The following is a 22,002-nucleotide window of genomic DNA, read 5'->3' on the forward strand; positions in this document are numbered from 1 at the left end:
ATGCAGGGGACACGGGTTCGTGCCCCGGTCCGGGAAGATCCCACATGCCGTGGAGCAGCTGAGCCCGTGAGCCATGGCCGCTGGGCCTGCACGTCCGGAGCCTGTGCTCCACAACGGGAGAGGCCACAACAGTGAGAGGCCCGCGTACCACAAAACAAAACAAAACAAAACTTACCAAAATTAGTGAATTTTTGTATAGCCATTTTAATATTGAAGATGGAAGGAAAAAAGCAACATTTTCAGTATATTATGTTTTATTATTTTTATTATTTATTTATTTATTTATTTATTTATTATTTATTTATTTATGGCTGTGTTGGGTCTTCATTGCTGTGCACGGGCTTTCTCTAGTTGTGGCAAGTGGGGGCTACTCTTCGTTGCAGTGTGGGGCTTCTCATTGTGGTGGCTTCTCTTGTTGTGGAGCACGAGCTCTAGGTGCGCGGGCTTCAGTAGTTGTGGCACACTGGCTCAGTAGTTGTGGCTCCCGGACTCTAGAGAGCAGGCTCAGTAGTTGTGGCACACGGCCTTAGTTGATCCGCAGCATGTGGGATCTTCCTGGACCAGAGCTCGAACCCATGTCCCCTGCATTGGCAGGCGGATTCTTAACCACTGCGCCACCAGGGAAGTCCCTTGCTTTATTTATTAGCTTAATTATTTATACCTCAGCTTGTTCTAGAGATGTTGCTAACAGAGCTTGGGTGGGTAGAAAGAATCCTATCTTAAAGGATCCATTAAACCATCTATCTCCATATAAGGAGTGACTCACTGCCAGGCTCTCCACCTGGTCAAGCAGCGTGGCACACTCTGCTTCTTTGGGGACCTCCCAGTGGAGCTCCATCTTTCAGAGGAAGTAGATGATCACTTGCAGCCCATTCAGTAGGAAAAAGCCCTTGAGCTTAAATTTACACTCTCACTATTTTTGTTTTGAGAGGATTCCCTCACAGCTATTTCCCAAATGGCTAATCCAGCATTTCCCTGGGTATACACACTGTATGTAAAACTCAATGATAAAAGAGTCCCATTATCAATAAGATTGGGAAGCTTCACATTTAAATCCCTTTCGAAGAGTCTCAATTTACTTAAGGATAGAAAGATTCGTGTAATTAGGAACCCCGAGTAACTTCATTTACCCACTTTTCCCCAATTTATTTGTCTGTTTTTTTCTGTTGTTGTTCACGTAAAACCTCTCGACCCCGTAAAGGCCTTGTGTTCCAGGGACAACACTCAGGGAACTACTGGGCAAGGCTTGCCTAGATTTGTAGCAGATACTGGGCAGATCTGATAGGACTAAAAAGAGGAAGCATGGTCTTTGTATTTTAAATGGAGACTATAAAACCTACATTACAGTGTTCATTGGAGGATTAAAATGAGTTAATAGATGGCAATCTGATAAAGATGAGGCTTGGCATAGAATAGGCTTTAAATAAAATTTAAGTCCCTCCTCCTTTGTTTTTTAGGAGCAGGGAAATACAGACTGAATTTACAAACAACATCGGAAGGGTGGGCTGTTGACTAGTTATGCCAATGTCTATAAAGGAAAAGTTTTGACTATCCTGGGAGGAGAGGTAATGAACTATAAAACCAAAGGGGTGGGTCCATGCTCAAGCCTTTGCTAGTGTGCATGCCAAGAATATTCCCCAGGGAATCCCTGCAAATCTAAAATATATATTCTAAACCTGGCGCTGCTGCTGACAAAAGATGTGGCCTTGAATAAGTCACTTAATTCTGCAAGCCTCAGTTTCCTCACCTGAGGAATTGAATGGCATATCTCTCTGGGGTGCCCCCCCACCCCGCCTCAGACTTATGAGAGCAAAAGTAAGGTTACTCTCCATCAATCCAGATCGAAGAGGTGGTAGTCTACTTAAGTATCAGCTGAATTACATTGAAAATGTTTTCCAAGGATGAAAGTCAAAAAGAACTGTGACATAATGCGCTCATATGTGATGTTTCCCATTTTAATGCTTTCCTATCTTAAGAGCATATTTTAAAATATTCAGATGTAAATTATTCACATGGCACATGCACTTAGAATGTGTGCATTTAACTAAAGTTAATCATCAGCCTATTATTAACTTTCATTCAAACAGTCCTATTCTTTTGGATAAAGGAGAATATTAGTAACAGCTAGCAGGTCTGAATCATTTAAGCAGAGGCAGCTCTAAACAAGTTGGCCAGCCCCTCCAGCTATGCCCTCGAATCTTCCAACAGCTGTAACCCATGCATCTTGCTCTCTCATTTACATATATATGCACATATACACACACAGGCACACATATGTACTTGGAAGTATGTTTACACAACACTGCCCACGGCTGCCTAATTCCCTGGACAACGCTCATAACTGCTCTCTTAGGTAGGTGACAGTCTCACTGGACCTCAGTTTCCCACTCTATATAACTAAGGTCCTTCACTAGAGCTAAAAGCTCTTCCAGCTCTGATATTTTATGTCTATGCTCTTTGCTGAGCGATTTCTTGGCAGAAGCATTGGAGACATGCTCTTATACATTATCTCATGGAATTCTTAGAATCTTCCAGGAAATCTTTTTATTATCATTCCTATTTTAACAGATGATGAATTAGATTTACCTCCTTGATGTATCATGTACATAATAAGTGGCAGCCACAAGCTTAGAAACCAGATTCTCTATTCTATGTCTCATGAGTGCCATCTCCAAGTGACAGCCCAACGCTGGCTGCTCACCCTCCTTCATCCAGAGTAGCCCTTACTGAAGAGGGGTTTTATGGGAGAGCCCCCTAAAGCATCCCCCCCCTCCGTAGCTGCAAGAATCTGCTTTGGGCTGGAAGATAAAATGCAGACCACCTGTGGAACAATGACAATTCTGATGGCAGTCAAGATGTTACGGGTGACTAGCGAGAGTCTGAAGAAGTGTCATTAGAGCCAGGGGGCCCTGATGTGACCAGATGAGCAGTCTGGCTCGAGACAAGGGGAGATTTTCCCAGCAGGGTTACTCCTCCCATTCAGCCATCTGCAGACCTGCCTGCCCACTATGCCCCACTCCTCATGTAGAGGCCATGCCTACTCTTCCATGAACGAAGCCTGCAGCGCTACAAGCCTGACGCACACATCTTTCAAGCTAGTTTAGGCCCCTCATTTGACAACATAGAGAGGAGAGGTGATGTGCTCAAGGCCACAAAGAGGATTTATGGCCAAGTGGTAATGAAGACCCAGGCTTTGAGATTCCCTCTGCAGCGTGCTCCTTCCCTGGTCCCTAGAAGAGGTGAGAAGCCAGGGCAAGAAAGAGCTTCAGCAGCCCATCAGCCTTGGCATTGACACATGTCCCTCCTGCCCAGTTATTTTACTCTTGTGGACCTCCAGCTGGACGTTGGGCATCCTTAGCCTTGACCTCCTTCTACTGTAGCTAGATCCTCATTCTGTGATCCTCTGCTTCTTCCTTTACTTCTCTGTTGCTGATCCCAGCACTTGAGCTCCATGCTAACCCTATCACACACTTCTCTGCCCCTTTTGAATTAAGTGCTGCTGGTCCGAGCTTTTCAACTAGGAACCGCCTAATAACCTTTCAGCCTTGGTGTTAATTTATTGCTTATGGAGAGATGCGACCCACTCCTAGAGACAGTTGAAAATAGGTAGTCAGAAGGAAGAACTGGAGCTCAGGGTTAGCAGACATTTTACAGATCTCATCCTCTGGTCCCAGTGCAATATTAATTTTAAACTATGAAAGCTTTAAAAAAAAAACTATCATCAACAGGAAATTTTAAGAATATTATTCTAAATATTTGTTAAATCAAATATGCAATTTTAAGAGATTACATTTAAAACTTACTGGATGCTTTACATAGAGGTAAAGTCATATTTCTAAATATTGATACTTTCATTTTAAATCAGAAAGAATAAAAACATATGAATTGAGCATGAAACAATACATATTCTAAGGACCTCAAGAGAAAATAAATAATAAACAGAAAAAAAAAATAAATTAGGAAGCAGTGAAATGAAATCCAAGATTTCATTTTTGGAAAAACCCTATAAAATAGCAAACATTTGAAGAAAGTAATATGTACTCTCAAGTGGCAGGGCAGGGGAGGGCATTAATTATTCAACAACAGGCTTTGGCAAATTTGGGTAAATATCTAGGCAGGAATCAAGGCAATGTCTCACCTCACATCATAGATGAAAGTAAGTCCCAAATAAATTAGAGTCAAAAAAAAAAAAAAAAGCTTAAGGAGGGAAGTTTAGGTAATATTTCATTAATATCAAGGTAGGAAAAAACATTTTAAGAATTACAGCAAAGAAAGAATATATAATAGAAGTTGATATATTTTGTTAAAATGTAAAACTTCTATATGTTAAAAATCATGATTCAAAAGGCAAATCATAATGAGTAGGGAAAAACTCAGCATCAAATAAGAAAGGAAACGAATAGGTAATATCCTCAGTAAATAAAAGGTGCTTAGAAAACAACAAAAATGGTCAAATGACATGATTTCATAGAAAAAGGAACAAAAATGATAATACTAAATGTTGGTAAGGATGTGGTAAAAACAGGCGTTTTTATATTCAGAATTGCACATGTAATTTGATACAAGGTAGTAATAAACTAGAGACATACAAACCATATACAATCCAATGATGCTACTTTAAAAAATCTATCCTAAGTCTATTCTAAGGAAAGAATTAGGAATATGGAAAAATATTTGCATGAGAGGGTGGTTATGGTAGTGTTTATAATAGTGAAAATTGGAATCAACAATAAAAAAGTTAAATCCTGATATCTCCATAATACAAAACTTACTTGTCTGTTAAGATTATATATTGAAAATGTATTGTCCTGAGAAATTGTTCTTGAAAAAATAAGTACATGAAAAGGACACAGAACAATATAAAAATTATTATTCCAATTTTATAAATATATACATGTATATATCATATATTTATTATATATACACATATTCACATCTTTAGGTAGTATGATTACAGTGATCTTTATTTTCTTCTTTAAGCTTTTCTTTATTTTCCAGAATTTCTACACTGAGCATATAGCGTCCTTAAGCAGAATACACCAGACTGCATTCAGATTTTTAAAATTCTTGACTTGAAAAAAATACAAGTTGACATGATCTTAATGTGACTTTAAGGCTGCTAATTTTGAGTAATTAATTCCTTTAAAAAAGGAATTAAGATTTAATTAGATTTCTTAAATCTGCATAAGCTGAGTAGTGTTATTATGGTTGTCTACCAGAATGTGGATGTTGTATCACTATGTGATCCGGGTCCTATACTGACAGACCACCCAGTGTGTGGAAAGGGCAGTAGACCAGGAGTCTTGGGCCTCATGACCTTGGTCAAAGCTCTTAACATTCCTCTAGGCCTCAGTTTCCTCCTGCCAAACAGCTATTAACACCTACTCTACCACTTTCACAGAGTTGTTTCAAAGACCAAATAAGATAATGCAGCAGGAGTCTATGAAATACAGGCTATTATGGAGGCAACAATCATCATTTAAAGAATGAGCTATTGCCTGCATGGTATTGATAGTTGATATGTATGGTCTTAAATGTCTTTCTTGATAAGGAAATACACACTCCCTTTGTTGCAGAGGAAAAAACTCCTCCCCACACTTCCTACACTCCGTTGTTTTCATACTGCACTCATGAGACTGATGGCTAAGAGACCTAAGTGCACAGCCCTTGGGGGCAGGGTACAGAAAGGACAAGGTGCATCACTGTGTCCACCTCCACCAAAATTCTAGAGAACAGTGCCTGCCTTTTTCCCTCCCTAAGAATAGAGGAAGTGGCAGAGACCTCAAATGTTCCCACAGGATCAGGGGCAGAGGGCAAACTCTACATTATGTCTGCACCAACCTACTGGATGGCCCCTTGGCAAGTGTATGGATAGAGATCTCTGATTTGCAGCTCAGGGTAACCAGTTCATTCAGACAGTACACTTATCCCCACCCACCCCTCCATGTGCTACTTTTGTGAGGGCAGTTGTCAAATCTGAGTCATATTATTGTGGACTCCTGCTGCCTGTAGTTATGGAGACGGGACAATCCACAGCACCTCTGTGTACCAGAGCAACTATTCCAGCCACACTTGCTGCAAGGAGCACAGGCCGCCTCCGTCACCACAGGTAAAGGAAGGCTATTGTGGCTGACAAGAAAGTTTACCATATGCAGCCCTGGCTGTGTGTAAGAGACACCTGGGGAGCTTTTAAATATCTCATGCCCAGGCCACACCCCAGGTATAGAATTTAACCAGAATCCCTGAGGGCAAGAACCCGGTATCAGTATTCTTAAAGCTCCCCAGGTGATTCCAAGTGCAACTAAGATTGAGAAGCACAGGTGTAGGATCTAACACAGATCTGGGCATCTCCCTGCTCCAGCCTTCACACACACTGCCCTTTGTGAGGTCTCCTCTGCATTCCACTCTCTTCTGAGTGTGCCTTGCACAGTCTGCCTGCCATGGCATGAGTTAGCATGCCGTGCCTAACTCAACCCTAAGGCCTCTTTTCTCCTTCAGCTCCTCTGCTGCTGGTTCCGTTTGTGATTCCAAATCCCCAAGAAGGGATTCATCTTTAGCCCAACTCACCTTTTTGAACCAGACTAGTTGGGCCATGGGACGCTGACTGACCTCAGGATCAGCTACTCTGGATGAAGAACGGAGTCCTTCTTGGTCTCATAATTTATGAAAAGGGACAGAGGTCATGAGGTATAAAACCTGGCCACCCTAGTCTGTCCCAGATCTGTTTTGTGTGAAGATGGGGTGGGGTGACACAGTTTCCCTTAACAGGGACTTTGGGATTCTTTAACACATCTGGCTCAATAACAAATCATGATATTGAAATCAAACATTTATAGAGGAACCCACACAAATTAAAGATTGGCATTTTACCCCCTTTATAGCACAGGACCTTTTTAAGTTTTATAAAAGTATATATAGGATAATAAAATGGATAGCCTGCTCAACTATATTTAGAATGTATGTATAAATTTACAAATCTTTGTCCCTGGAATCCTTGTCCAAAGAAAATTACAATTGAATTTAGAATCTAGATATTAGAATATCTAGATATTAGAATTAGAATCTAGATATTAGAATTTAGATATTCATTATTATCTTAGCCAGAGGGATTTGTTTTGGCTTTTATAAGAAAACTTTTTATTGAAATATAATTTACGTAAAGAAAAGTGTACATATCCTAAGTGTACATCTTGATAGTTTAAATTAAGACTTAATTTTTTTAGAGCAGTTTTAGGTTCACAGCAAAATTGAAGAGAAGGCACAGAGATTTCCCATAGACCCACTACTGTGTCACGTGCATAGCCTCCCCCATCACCAGCCTCCTCCACCAAGGTGGTATGTTTGTTACAACTGATGAACTTACTTGATCGCCCAGAGTCCACAGTCTACGTTAGGGTTCAGTCTTGGTGCTGTACATCCTATGGCAAATGTACAGTGACATGTATCCATCATTATGGTAGAATACAGAGTATTTGCACTACCCTAAAAATCCTCTATGCTCTGCCTATTCATCACTCCCACCCCTGCCATGATTTTTTATAAAGTTAACACCCTTGTAACCAGCACCCAGGTCAAGAAACCAAACATTATCATTACCCTAAAGACTCCCTTTGTGCCCCCTTCCAGTTACCACTCACCTTCGAGGGTGGTGAGTGGTAACTGGAAGGGGGCACAAAGGGAGTCTTTAGGGTAATGATAAAGATAGTCAACCCTATCTTGACTTCTGCCAGCATAGATTAGTTTTGCTGGGTTTTGTTCTTTATATAAGTGCAGTCATGTAGGATGTACTTTATTGCATTCTGGCTTCTTTCCCTGGACTTAGGTTTGTGAGATTCACCCATATTCTTGCGTGTTGTTGTAGTTTTAGCCAGAGGTTTTGATCCTTACGAGCTAGTTCAGCAAACACAATTCAGCCAGGAAATATGCTCAGGGCTGAGGACACAAAAGTCAATAAAGATAAGCCCCTGCTGTAAGGAACATTCAATCTAGTAATGTAGTAATGACCAGAATTTAATGTAAAGTAAATCCCTCTTTATTTAGCAAATGTTTATTCAGTGTCCACTATGGGACAGGCACTATTACAGGTGCTAGGGATAAGCAATGAACAAGCAGATAAAAATTCTAGTGGAAACCCCGTTTTAGTTCCCTGACATGTGCGGGCTAATCCTGCCCACTAATATCTATATCCTACCCTGTTATGCATATGTTTCAACATAAGAAGAATTAGTGTTAGAAGCCATTTCTTCCAGTGTCTTGGAGTGTGATTTTGAACTCACTGGTCCAACCACGGGACAGTTTGCAAACCAGTGAGCATGGGAGGTATTTCTCTGTATCTATTTCTGCCTTATTTCATTCTCTCCATCCTTGATGCTGCTTATACAGAATGAAACGAAAATCTGGAACCTAAGGAAGACTTTGGATGGTAGCTTACCTTGGAGTAAGGCTGAGTAATCCTCTTGTTTCCCAGAACCATGAAGTAAGAAGAGACAATTGCCAAAGTTGCGACTGAAATCATAAAACTTTGAATTTGTTTGAATAACTATGGGCATTTAATACGTATGACTATTCGATAGTGTTGACTCTTCAGAGTCTAGTGAATCACTTGAGTATAAAGCTATGTATGATGTTGGAAGGAGAAGGGATAGAAGAGAATCCAACATCATTCCAGGAATGATAGCTTAGGAAGAAATGCAAGAGATCGTCTGGTTTTGTTTGTGTTTTCCACCATTTTTACAGAAATTTTCAAGCATATATAAAAGTAGGGATAATAGTAAAATTCATTCCCATGGACCTAGCCTCCAATTTCAGAAATTACCACCTCATGCTCAGTTCATCTCTAACCCACCGCTACCCCCTCCTCTCAATATTCTGAAGGAATCCCAGATGTCAAATAAGTTATTCACAACTGTTTAGAAAGTGAGATCTCCTAGCTTTAATCCCCTTAGTTAACAGGCTCAGAGAGGGTAAGTCACTAAGTTGGTTAGTGGCAGTTATTTTTAACTCCTACACCTCAAAAATAAAAGTCAAAAAGAGAATATTGGACTTTACATAGTACAATTAAACAGTACATATGAGTTGTCAAATTATGTCAAACTTCTGGTCTGTCCCATGACCACGGTCACATTTTAGACTAAGTACAAGTGAAATATGAGGTTCTCCCATATAAAAACCGTAACATGTAGACTAAATGTCACTTGAACTCATTATAAATTTGTCATCAGTGCATGTAAAACTTTATTTTCAGTTTTTATCAACACTTTATCTAATGAATTCCATAAATTAATACTCACTCTAAAAAAATAACTTTGCATTATTTGACCTATAATCACCTCTGTTAAGCCTCCCATTCAGAAAAAAAAAAATTCTTTGGGAAATTCAACAGGATGTCGGGACAGCTGGTTGATGTTCCTTTTCATCAGTTATTTCAAAACCAAATCCCTGTGGATTTTGAAATTGCAAATAAATTTGTCCAAGTAAAAGTATCCCTTTTCAACTATGTAGTAATAAAATGGGTCTGAGACTCTTCCTAAGCCTCATGGTTTCCCATCTTCAGCCTGTTCTATTTTCAAAGTAGGAGGTTAGTTGATTTTTATTAAGCCAGTGTCGGTGGCTTATCTACTATGAGATATCACAGCATAACTGGACATGGAGCTAGTTTTCTAGGTTTCCCAGGCTTGAAACCATGACACCATTATTTGGCCTGGTCAGAATGTTCCAGAAGTTTCTAGAGCAAGAGGGAGAGATTCTGCTAGTGTCTTTGCATGGAAACCTGCAACATGTTGATTTGGCTGTCGACTGCCATACTTGCCCTATTGTATCTCAAAATGTTACCCAGGGCATGTGACATCCATCCCTGTGAGGAGTGGGGCACAAGGCACCCCTCAATGAGCATTTGATGAGATAATTGACGGTTAAAAAAAAAGCTGCAAAAATTACCTGAATAAATAACACTGTAGAAAGCAGACATCCAGACATTTTTCCGTGCACAACTCCCACTCGTTTCTCTGAGAGATAAAAGCAGCAAAGATTGACAATCTGTCAGTTTAACCATTTCATTGTGAACTTTTTCTGGGCAGGTTATTCACATCGAACTCATTTGATGTGATCAGTGATGATGCTTTTATTGGTCTCCCACATCTAGAGTATTTGTAAGTAAAATAACCTTTTTTTTTTTTTTAACATAATGATTCAGTACAAGGGCTCTGAGGTTCCTACAGCTGTCTGACCCAAAATATTATAACCTATTGCAGATTCATAGAAAACAACAACATCAAGTCCATTTCAAGACATACTTTCCGGGGACTAAAGTCTTTAATTCACCTGTAAGTATGAATGTTGCTATTACTTTTTAAACTTGCCAGTGGGCAATGCAACTTGATAACCTGTGGTAAAAGCACCCACTTTGGGGGTATCCATGAAAATTTAAGAAAGCCAAATGATTTCTCTACATGCACATTTGCCTTCTCTCCCTGCCATCAGCCAGTGTGTCCAGGAAACCAGTTACTATTAATACTAGCCCAAACCAGCAATAATTAGGAAAACAATCTACTGCAGGGAAATTGTGTGACTGAAATAACGTTTTTTAATTATCTACATCATTACTCACTTCATGAATTGACTATATAGCTTAATTTGATATTCTCTGTTTCTCTTTTTCTGTACAAGCCCTGACTTCATATACATTTAAACATATACTAGAACCACAGGACACGTCTACACAGCACCTGAACAACTTTTTTATAAGAGAGATATTTATTCAATGGATGGTTAGAGCTACATCAGCTGTTCTTAACGGGACAATTTTACCTCCCAGGGAACATTCACCAATATCTAGAGACATGTTTGATTGTCACAACTAGAGGATGCAACTGGGATTTAGTGGGTAGAGGGCAGCAATGCTGCTAAACATCCTGCAATGCACAGGACAGCCTCACAACAAAGAATTATCCAGCCTAAAACGGCACAGTCCTGAGGCTGGGAAATCCTGAGTAACAGGAACCAAATAAATCTTTCCCCTTACCCTCCCCCACCCCCTACACACACACACACACACACACACACACACACACACACACACACACACACAGACAGATGTACTTTTAAGGAAACTAGAAGGGCATGGGAAGAAATGGCACTAACATTTGTTAAGTGCCTACTACTATGTTGGCCATTGTGCTTTACGTGAATTTTCATTTAATCCTCTCAACGATCCTGCCAGAGTCACACAACCCCCATTCTAGAAATGAGGAAACAGAAGCCTGGAGGGGATATGTGACAAGTGAACTGAGTAGTTATGGAATTATGATAACATCAACTCAATAGCGAACTGCTATGGCTACTCATCCATTCAGGGACTGTTTCTCAAGTGCCTAATATGTGTGTCTTTAGTGTTAGATAAAGATGCAAGTCATCTAAGCATCATAGTCATTCTGTCGATTTTAACCTGTTGCCTCACAGTACCTCATTTCCAGCTCTGTTCTAGACCGTGGGAGGTAGCAGGTAACAAGGCAGATAAAAATGCCTGCCCTTTGAACCTTTATTCTAGGGTGTCTACGTGGTCATCATGCTGCCTCTACTAGTCCCTATGTCTACTGCTGTTTGGATTTGTAGCAACAGGGAACTGATGGCCAGATGTATTTTACAAAATCACTGCACCTTTCAAGGCTTCTGTATATAGTCATTATAAAATGATGAGGAAAATAATGTTTATAAAACAAACAGTTTGCAACACTGCTTCTCACATCAGTGTTACAATGTGCTGCAAACCTGGCTGTGTATGGTACGAATGCTATGCCCTTTGATTACAGAGCCAAACACCACCAAGCCTAATCTTTCAGACAAAAATAAATAAAAGAAACGAAGAAATGGAAAGATAAATGGAAGTTCATGACTTCAACTTGAAATCTACTTGATTCACATAAATCCATTCAACATGGCCTGTGTCTAATGGCTCAGCATCACGAGGGGCTGAAGGAAAGATGTAAGACCCTGGTGTTCTCTCTGGGAACCTGGACATAGCCTTGCCGTGCCCCTTAGTTCAATCAAGTATATCTTCTCTCCAGCCTAAAGGCCTACCTCACCTGGAGGGAAGAATGCAAAGAAGGGAGGGAGGGAACCAGAAAGAGAGAGAAAGGAAGGAATGAGGGGGAAAGAGGGGAGGGGTGAGGAAGGGAGGAAAGTGGGGAAGAAAAAAATTTATACAACACCCTAGTGAAGAACATTCATTTTGTTTGACTAGAGCCTATTATGCCCATCAAATAAAATGGAAATATAAATTTGGGTCATTATGAGGCCCCTTCTTTAGAGGTATGAAGGGTATAAGAAGGTGGCACTGGTACAGCATGTGCTTAATACCTAGAAATTTTCAAGCTCAAGGGAACACAAAAGGCAGCCTTCAAAGAGAGAGGCGTGAATCTTTAGAGTCAGACAATGAAAGGCAAGTCCCACCTGTCTGACCGGTGCTGGAGGTAGGAAGGAGATTTTAGGAGGGAACAGGTTAAAGCCGATTGAATATGACCCTTAGATCTCTTGCATCTTTATCAAACACTTAGGTTGATTCGTGTGGCATTGCCAATATGAGACTCTTTTGGATCTGCAAAAATGGCATTGCCATATGGTTCATCCTAAATAGTCTCTAGGATGTGCCACACAAAAATGAATAAAATCCAGCTCCAACCTGGAAGAGCTCAGTCTAGCAAGAGGAATTAGATGAACAAATATTTTCTCACTGAGTGCTTTGTCCCCAGGTCATGATCTCCTTTCTAATTATGCGGTTCCTCCAGATGTAGTTCTCTGCTTCTTCCTTCCTTCCTTCCTTCCTTCTTTCCTTTTTTCTTTTCTCCTTTCCTTTTTTCCTTTCAAGAAGAGATGGGTAGGGAAGATTTGAAGCCCAAATGTCCCTCTGACTGCTCAGCACATCAAGTTCATTTTCCATTATTTACCACTTATAAATAAATCTGACATTTGTTTGAGCCATTAATTTTCTTTTTAAGATTTTAGAGGTGTTAGGTTTCAAAGTGCACTTTCCTCCACCACAGACCAATTCTTCTCAATTAAAGGCAAACATTCAAGTAGCAAAGAATTATCACCTCACCCTCTAACCTACAGGAAGAGTTTACAAAGATTTTTCCTATTCTTGACCTCATTACACTCTCTTGATGACCTTATGAAAGATACAAGGCAGGTACTATCCCCATTGGCGAATGAGAACACGGAGGTACACCCTGAGTTTAAGCTGCTCCCCAGTTAGTAGCGGTAAAAGTTAGAAGTTTCCCGAAGTCTTTAATGAGACATCTAGTGCCCTCTCCACCATGTCAATTATAGCAGGACCGGGGAATTCCCTGGTGGTCCCGTAGTTAAGACTCCAAACCCTCACTGCTGAGGGCCTGGGTTCAATCCCTGGTTGGGGAACTAAGATCCCGCAAGCCATGCAATGGCCAAAAAAAGAAAGGAAAAAGGGGAAAAAAATTATAACAGGATCAGAAAGCTTTATGGAGCTGGCTGGATCCTTCCACAGGACGTCATTTGAGGAGCAAATATGGCTGGGGAAGGAAGAGAAGATCCTGAAGAGAGGAGCCCTACCCTCGCTCTAGTCTCCAAATGCAAATAGTTGGGATTAGACATATACTTTTAGATCCAACCAGTTCCCACCCTGGCCTAACATTAAAGCTTCTCCAAGGGACTTGCCTGAGCATTGATATAAATTGTTCATTCCTAAAGAAGCAATGAACTTATCTCACCTTCTTATACATCTAACTCAGTAGACTTACCTTCTAAAGAGACATTAATAGACAACTTAAAACTTGCTATATAGACTCCTCTCCACCTCAAACCAACCCCCCCCAAAAAAGAGAATTCCTTATATTTAAGTCCTTACAAATCCTGGGACCCTCTCTTGATTATTCTGAATGACTGTAATATTATACTTAAGTGTTATACTTAAGTGTAAGTGACTGTAATATTAACTTAAGTGTTTGAATAGCTTATATATTTCAGAAAGGTTTGAATTTTCCTGATGACCATGTATTACTTCTGAAATCAGGGAAAAAAGGAATTAAAAAATCATTTACGACCAATGATCACAAAATCTCTAAACGTTTTTGTACTGGTTTCTGTTAACACCCATGAGGTTTTCGTAAAGGTTCCCTTGGGCGTCACATGAGTGTCCTTGTGGCTAAGGCCCAGTGGAGGCAGGATTGTTTGCATGCATGTATAAAGACATTTGGGGAAAATGTCATCAATGTCTACCTGCTGGGGAGCACCTACTGGCTGCTCACCACTGCGGAGGTGCAAAAGATATATACAGCATTCCCCAAGCTCAGGGTGCCTGTGTGTCTCCAGTTAGTCAGTAAGGATGTCCTCATTTCGGCCTTTATAATGACATGCATATAAAGAGGGCAGTGCAATATACTGGCTGAGGGGGATCTCTGCCACCAGACTGCCTGGGTTCAAAGCATGGCTTTACCCGTTAATAGCTGTGGGACATCAGGCAGGTCACTAAGCTTCATGGTGCCTCCAATTTCTTATGTGTAATATGGAAGTGATAATAATCATCTGTAAAAATGGGGGTGGGGATAATAAAATACTTAGGAGTACCTAGATCCTAAGGATGTCATGAGATTAGGTCAGTTAATCTATGCAAAGTGCCTAGAACAGAGTGTGCTATACAGTAAACACCATCACGTACGAATAAACTAAACCTCACTGCCTAACTTCCACTGGTCCTGGATCAGGACTCCAAATGCTGTAGTGTATTTATCCCCTTTAAACATTTTGTATGAAATTAAAATAACTGCACTTGAAGTACCACAAATTCAGTGAGACACCAACTCAAGCTGAGAATCTGCACTGCAGCGAGACTGGGAGCACCCCAGATGGCCGTGGGCGATGCTTTCTTAGCAGCAGAGCCCAGTGGCACTGAAACAAACGTGCTGTCTGAGCCAGTCTGGTCTGTCTTAGAGAGAAGACTTTCCAGTAGGTTCCATACTCCATAATTAGAGGTTTTCTCAGGTAAACCATGAAAACACCAAAGTGGAGGGAATGGTCATCAGTTCCATTGGGTAGGAAAGCCTGCCTGCCATTGAGAATGCTTGACCCTTCTCAGCTAGTCTCAAGGCAGCTAGGTGCTCAGTTCAGCAGTTTCCCCAGTGTTTTGAAGAATGTTTCTTAGGTAGACTCTGAGTCAGGATCTAGAGAATGGAGCTTAGTTGCAGGCACGCTTTGAAGAGCCCTCCTAGGGAATTCCCTGGTGGTCCAGTGGTTAGGACTCGGCGCTTTCACTGCTGGGGCCTGGCTTCGAATCCTGATCGGGGAACTAGAATCCACACGGCTCAGCCAAATTAAAAAACAAAAAACAAAGAAGAGCCGTCCTATTGTTTAGGGCTTATTACCACAGTGAGGACTCAGAGGAGGGAGGGCACTTTGTGAGCATCGTGGAGGTGGGGCAATGGTAATTCACAGGGCTTTGCAATTTCTCCCTAACTCAGTGTCTTGGTACAAGGGCCTAAGAGAAGCATTCTCTGCTCTTTTCTTTGTCTGGATGGATGCCCTTCTTCTTATCAACTCCAGCCTGCCCCATTCATTCATTCATTCATTCATGTAAAAGTAGCTGTTGAGGACTTATATTATGCCAGGCACTGGGGATACAGTGGTAAGAAAAACATCCTTCCAGTACTCACTACAAAGTCATCCTAGAAAAAAATTAACATTGATGCATGTTTTCTCAAACCTCTCACTGGCCTGTTTTCGCTCTCTCCCAATCAGTTCTACCCCTCATCAGTTACCCAGATACAGTGCATTCCTACCCCTTAGTAAAACCTAAGGTGGTGATGCTCACTGAGTCTTTTTTTTTAATTTTGGAATTCCTTTTCTTTTAATCTTTTCTTTTTTTTATAACCAAAAAACCCAAAAAAACGCCGCAGTTCACCCATTTCTCCCATCCCCTCAACCCCACCTCTGGCAACCACCAATTTGTTCTCTGTATCTATGAAGTTCACTGACTCTTAACACCTTGGGTATGTGAGGCTTTAGAGCTCTATTCTTTGGGCAGGAAGCGGGAACTCTCAGATTCACCTGCTGTTTAAAAGAACTGCCCAGGGCAGCAATAAAAACATGGTGCCTCTTCCTGTGTAACCCTAGTGGCTGCAGTAATTCAGGACTTGACTCTCATCATTTCACTCCCACTGTCCTATGACCCAGCCTCCTCCAAGCTCATGCTCTGCAGCCAGTTGCACTTCGTGGTTTCCGGGGGAGGGACGTCCACTTAGGAGAAGTTAGCATGAGGACTTCAGGACACATTGTGCCAGCAACTATATTGAGACACATAACTTGAGAGAGATTCTAGACTGGTCCAAGACCCAAGAAATCTCTTCATTTAACCACCATTCAGTAAAAAGAACTACGGAGCTGTTCTCTGGAATAATCTTCTTTAGCAGCATTTTATTAATTCTGCATAGGCAGAGAGTCACAGCAGTTCATTTGTATGGTCAGTTTTCTAAATGTTGTTTCTTGGGCAAAGACCACACAAAAGCCTTTCTCCTTCCTGTCCCCCCCACTCCTCCCAGCTGCCCTTTATTGAGAGTAGTCCAACTACCATCCTGAGTTACCGCATTTACTTTTTCTAACTCTCTTATGATATGAGGTATTATTACCACTGCTTAAAACTGAAAAAGCTGAGTCGCAGAGAAGGTACATAACCAAAGTCACACAGCCTGTAAATAGTGGAGCCGGGATTCAAACCAAGCTCAGAAAGAATGACTCCAAAGCTGTGCTCTTTGTCACAAAATGGACCATCACTGAGACTGGAAACTTCTGATTTAGTTCCCTTTCTTCTGTGTTGAGGTTCATTGAAAAAAAGCTTTCTAATCTAGTGGTAATTTCTAAAACTCAGAAAAACAACATAATTGACTTAGAAATAGATTTTAAAAGTTCTGAATGCTTGCACTTGAGAAATCTTGTATTAATTAAAGGAGGTGGAAAACATAGAAGACTTTTGAGAGTGTTTTAAATGGAATGTGAGAGAATTTTCAAGGGCTTTGGAGGCTGACAGCATAGACTCTTGTTTTAGTTTTAGTTTTTTTTTGTTTTTTTTTTGCGGTACGCGGGCCTCTCACTGTTGTGGCCTCTGCCGTTGCGGAGCACAGGCTCTGGACGCGCAGGCTCAGCAGCCATGGCTCACGGGCCCAGCCGCTCCGCGGCATGTGGGATCTTCCCGGACCGGGGCACGAACCCGCGTCCCCTGCATCAGCAGGCGGACTCTCAACCACTGCGCCACCAGGGAGGCCCTTAGTTTTAGTTTTTAATTTTTATTGTGAAAATTAAAAATACTCCTAAGAAGAGTATATAACATGTACATGTATAATGCTGGTTAAAAATAGAAAATTACCAGCACCTAGTACCCTTCCCTGTCATACAGCATCTGCTCCTTGTTATGTGCACATTTCTGCAGTATGGACACATGTCCCTTTCCTTGATACTATCAGGACTGTCTCTTACTTATTACCCTTGATTAGCATCAGAATCATTTTAGTGGTAAGTGGAAGAACAAATAGAAAGAGAAGGAGAAAACAATTCCTGTGATAATAGGGCAAGAATTGGAAGAAGGGAAAAGGAGATGATTAAAGAGGATGAATGGATGGATGGATGGATGAATGGATGGATGGATGGATATTTATGAGGAAGCTATTTTCTAAGGAGGAATGAATGAATGGAGCTAAAAGGGAAAAAGTGTAGAAAAAGGAGGAAAAACAAAGAATGTGCTGGAAGGGGGACAGATCAGACAGGCCTCCAAATCTGAGAGCTGTTGGTACTAAGAGTTGGAGGTTGAGCTGCTCTCTAGAGCAAGTGGGGCGCTGGGGGGAGGAAGGAGAAGGGCAGCCTGAGTGTGAGGAGAGTGAGCACATGGAAACCATGGACATGGGGAGGCATCCCTTAGACGGAATGCCTGAGCGTGTGATGCTCATACTCAGGGCTAAGTAGAAAGACCGATGCCCAGGCATCGTTTTGTTACTCGTATTTTGGAGGGTTTACTTGTTTAATACCATAATACATAAGGGGTCATAAAATGCATTTATTTCATTTATTACTACAGTTTACATCATTCTTTTTTTTTTTTCCAGGAGCCTTGCAAACAACAACCTCCAGACTCTCCCAAAAGACATTTTCAAAGGCCTGGATTCTTTAACAAATGTGTAAGAGGACCTAAGAAATCACTGATTAATTAATTAATTTGCAGTCGTTAACAAAGAAGCCTGGTGTGCATTATTAAATTTTTCAACTGGCTTTAAATTAAATGAGAATTTTAACATTTTAATTTTAAATTGGCTTAAAATTTGAATTTAGTTGGACTAATGTTTGAGTCTCCTATGGTATTTACCACTATATTCTGAAAATATAGTCCCAAGTTTGCCTTTGACAGAGTGTGTGCCTGTATGGCAGGGACTGATGACAAGGGACTTGGAAGGGGTAGGAAGATAGAGATTTCAAGATGCCTTTTTTTTCTCATGAGGTCCAGGAAATGGGGCTACAAAGGAAAAACATAAAGAAGTCTGGGAAACTGACAGAATAAAGATGAAAGTTTACACCCATGGGTTGGTCAGTCAAGAGAGAAATGGAGCAGGAAGTGGGGGAAGGGAGGAAAGTTTGCCTTTTCTCTCATTAGACTGAACAACAGCTCTAGGCTTAATCCCCAGGAATTTGGCTTAAGCCCCAGGAAGGGAATGAACTTAATTATTTTTGACCCTTTTTCAAACAAAAGAGCTTTCAAACTTTGACTTTTAAGCCTCAGAGTGAAAGATCTTTGTAAAGAATTTGTGTATTTTGTAGTAAGCAAAGCAAGTAATATATGCCTAACCCTTTCAAAAGCAATTTAGCTTCAATAAGTGCCTTCCAGAACATTGGAAAGGTATTTAAATGTCACAAGGTAGAAAACAGGAACAAACGAAAGATGTATGAAGACAAAGGAGTTCTTATTTTTCAGGTAATTTGCTATAGAATATATATTCAAAACAACTTTTCTCCAATAACAAAAATTTGAGTCAAGAATTTTCTCCTAAACCTAGGATTTAATTTCAAATCAGCAAGCTATGAAAAACTTCCTTTGTTCCTTGTAGTATTCCCCCTACCCCTCCTCCATGCGTATTACCCCAATTCCTGAAAGATGGTTTATTTCCAAGAGAGTGTCAGAATCAGGACACATCCAAATAGTCTTGGACAGATCACAGTTATCCGCTCTGGTTTACAACAGCCCAGAAAAGTTGACACTCATTATTCTGGGTCAGAGTATTCCTGAGATATGAGGTGAGTCCTGAGAATGTCTTGGAAGTTAGATGATTCTCCATGGCAGCCTTGGGGATACAGCGTATTTGGGGACCCTCTGGCCCAACCTTGTGTCAGCTTATAACCCACACTACCAAAAGAAAAAACACTTGAAATTGGCTCAGTCTCTCCAAGGAATCCCATAATGGGTTTGGCCTCTTGGGCCTACCTTGATATGCCCAAACCAAGAATCATCTAAGAAGTGCAAGGATCCATGCCGACTTGCCTTTTAGTAGATTTCTTGGTTTCTTGAATTACCACCTAAAACACATTTTTAAATGCTTCAACGTTTAAAAAGTATTCATATGCTGTGTGAAAAGTAGGTGGTACCTATCTTAGGAATTTTGTGTGACCAAGAATGGTTTTAGGAAAGAGATAGAGTTTTTGAACAGAAGCAATGCAAATAAACAGAGAACTTGGTGAGCTGGGATCATATGTGGAAATTTAAACTATCTATGCTGAGCAGTTTATTATGGACATGAGCTATTATTGTATGTCTGCACTAACTCCGCTGTGTCGAAGTCATTTCCTATTAAAATTGAATTTGTAGACCATGGAATAGGATCAGGGTTAATTATGCCTGTGAGGAAGAAGAAAAGCAAATAGCTCACTCGATGTAATTAAATATGGTACAACAATCACTAAATCTTTCTTTTAGACCTGTGCTGCCCAGTATGGTAGCCACACATGTGATCACCAAACACTTGAAATGTGTTCCTAGTGTAAATGAGGAACTGAATTTTAAATTTTACATAATTTAAAAAAAATTAAATAAAAAACTAAATTTAAATTTAAAAACTGATTCTCTGTTCAATCATTGGAAGACTTTTAAGTATGTTTGGAACAACTTGGGTGTATAAATCTGTTTTTTTCAACTGTAAATTTTGTTAACTCTAAATACAAATCAGGAATTTCTGCTGAAATTTTATTTTCCAAATTGAGATATACTGTAAGTATAAAATACACATCCGACTTCAAAGACTTAGTATACAAAGAGAATGTAAAATATCTCATTAGTAATTTCTATACTGACCATATGTGAAAATGATAAAATTCTGTATGTATTGGGTTACATAACATATGCTATGAAAATAATTTCACTTCTTTCTTTTTAGTTTTTTAATGTGTCTGTAGAAAATTTTTAACTACATATGTGGTTCACATTGTATTTCTATGGACAGCACAGCTCTAGACTGAGCTACCTTTGAATCCAAGAGGGAATAAGTTATGAGGTTCCATTGACTAGGGTGGCCTGCAAGGGCACACTGTGGTCATTCTCTGAGCCCAAAGTGAATGGTCAGTCAGGCTGAAGGTAGATTATGAGACATTATATAAAGCCAGGTGAGGTCATTCTGCACATGTTAATTGCTAAAGTAAAAGTCATGCCTGGGAAGGAAGGGCCCTCGTATATCAAAAGCAGCTGAAGTTTGTCTTTCAGGGACCTGCGAGGTAATTCATTTAATTGTGACTGTAAACTGAAGTGGCTGGTGGAATGGCTAGGCCACACCAATGCAACTGTCGAAGACATCTACTGTGAAGGCCCTCCAGAATACAAGAAGCGCAAAATCAATAGTCTCTCCTCCAAGGATTTTGATTGCATCATTACAGGTAATGTATTCCAAATGATCCCACCTCATAAAATTAAAATAAGGGCTAATTTTTTACATATGCAGGAACTGATTCTTTAAATATATATATTAAAAACCAACTGAGCAATTTAAAAATATTATGAACCGTTAAAATTCATGTGTTTAAAAGCAAAGTAAAATTGTCATTTCACTGTTTCTCTAGAATAAATATATTTCTTGTGGACATTTGAGATCTAGCCAAGGAATGAGGCATCAGCACAGCTACTCATCATCATTTTCAATTTTTGCAGAGTTTGCAAAGTCTCAAGATCTGCCTTTTCAATCACTGTCCATAGACACTTTTTCTTACATGAACGATGAGTACGTAGTCATCGCTCAGCCTTTCACTGGAAAGTGCATTTTCCTTGAATGGGACCATGTAGAAAAGACCTTCCGGAATTATGACAACATTACAGGTACGAAAAGCCTGATCGTATTTTGAGTGGAAAGTTAAGCCACTTGGGCCAAGGGCAACAGGAAAAGATGAATGATATCAGGGAATTCTTTGGGCAGGTTGAGAACCATTTGAATCCCAAATCTACCATTTACTGAGTGCCTGGGATTTTTCCCTAAAGCTTAATTTCCTCACTTGTAAAATGGGAATAGTGATACCTAACTTTCAGTGTTGTTATAAAACAATGAGAGCATATGTTCAAGAAACTTAGCATAGGACCTAGCTTAGTAAATATACAATAAAACGTGGGTTATTTTTCTTCAATGAAAAAGTACTGGACTAAGAATTATGAGTTCTAATCTAGGTTCTGCCACAAGCTATCTGGTCAAGCCACTCACCCTCACTGGGCCCCTCTTTTTAACTATAAAATAAGGAGGTTATTTTAGATCAATGAGCCTCAAACTTTATGGCAAAAACATTACTTCCGCAAAATGTTCATGGGAAATCTCCTGAAGTCCCCTCAGTTTTCCAATGGATTGCAGCAGGGCTTTGTGAAATCTAAACCTTACCTTTGTGTAAGGTTCTTCTTACATGTGTACAGTCTGTCAACTGCTTTGAATGAATCTTTAGATGAGCACTTAAATGGAAAATGAATCGTATATTTGC

General features: G+C 40.3%; 1 protein-coding gene across 3 annotated transcripts in view; it reads left to right on the forward strand.

Annotated features, from left to right (window-relative positions):
- LGI1 (leucine rich glioma inactivated 1) overlaps window positions 1–22,002 on the forward strand; it is a 34,567-nt gene that overhangs the window by 9,871 nt on the left and 2,694 nt on the right. For 2 of the 3 annotated variants that reach the window (XM_007471578.1, XM_007471579.1), the window contains 5 exons: window positions 10,077–10,148; window positions 10,251–10,322; window positions 18,117–18,188; window positions 20,753–20,922; window positions 21,194–21,358. In XM_007471578.1, coding sequence (XP_007471640.1) covers window positions 10,077–10,148; window positions 10,251–10,322; window positions 18,117–18,188; window positions 20,753–20,922; window positions 21,194–21,358 — 551 coding nt within the window. The remainder of the gene's footprint in view (window positions 1–10,076; window positions 10,149–10,250; window positions 10,323–18,116; window positions 18,189–20,752; window positions 20,923–21,193; window positions 21,359–22,002) is intronic. The other variant, XM_007471580.1, reaches the window with a different exon arrangement.

This window comes from Lipotes vexillifer, unplaced genomic scaffold (assembly GCF_000442215.2).
Source record: "Lipotes vexillifer unplaced genomic scaffold, Lipotes_vexillifer_v1.1 scaffold325, whole genome shotgun sequence".
NCBI classification, from domain to species: Eukaryota; Metazoa; Chordata; class Mammalia; order Artiodactyla; family Lipotidae; genus Lipotes; species Lipotes vexillifer.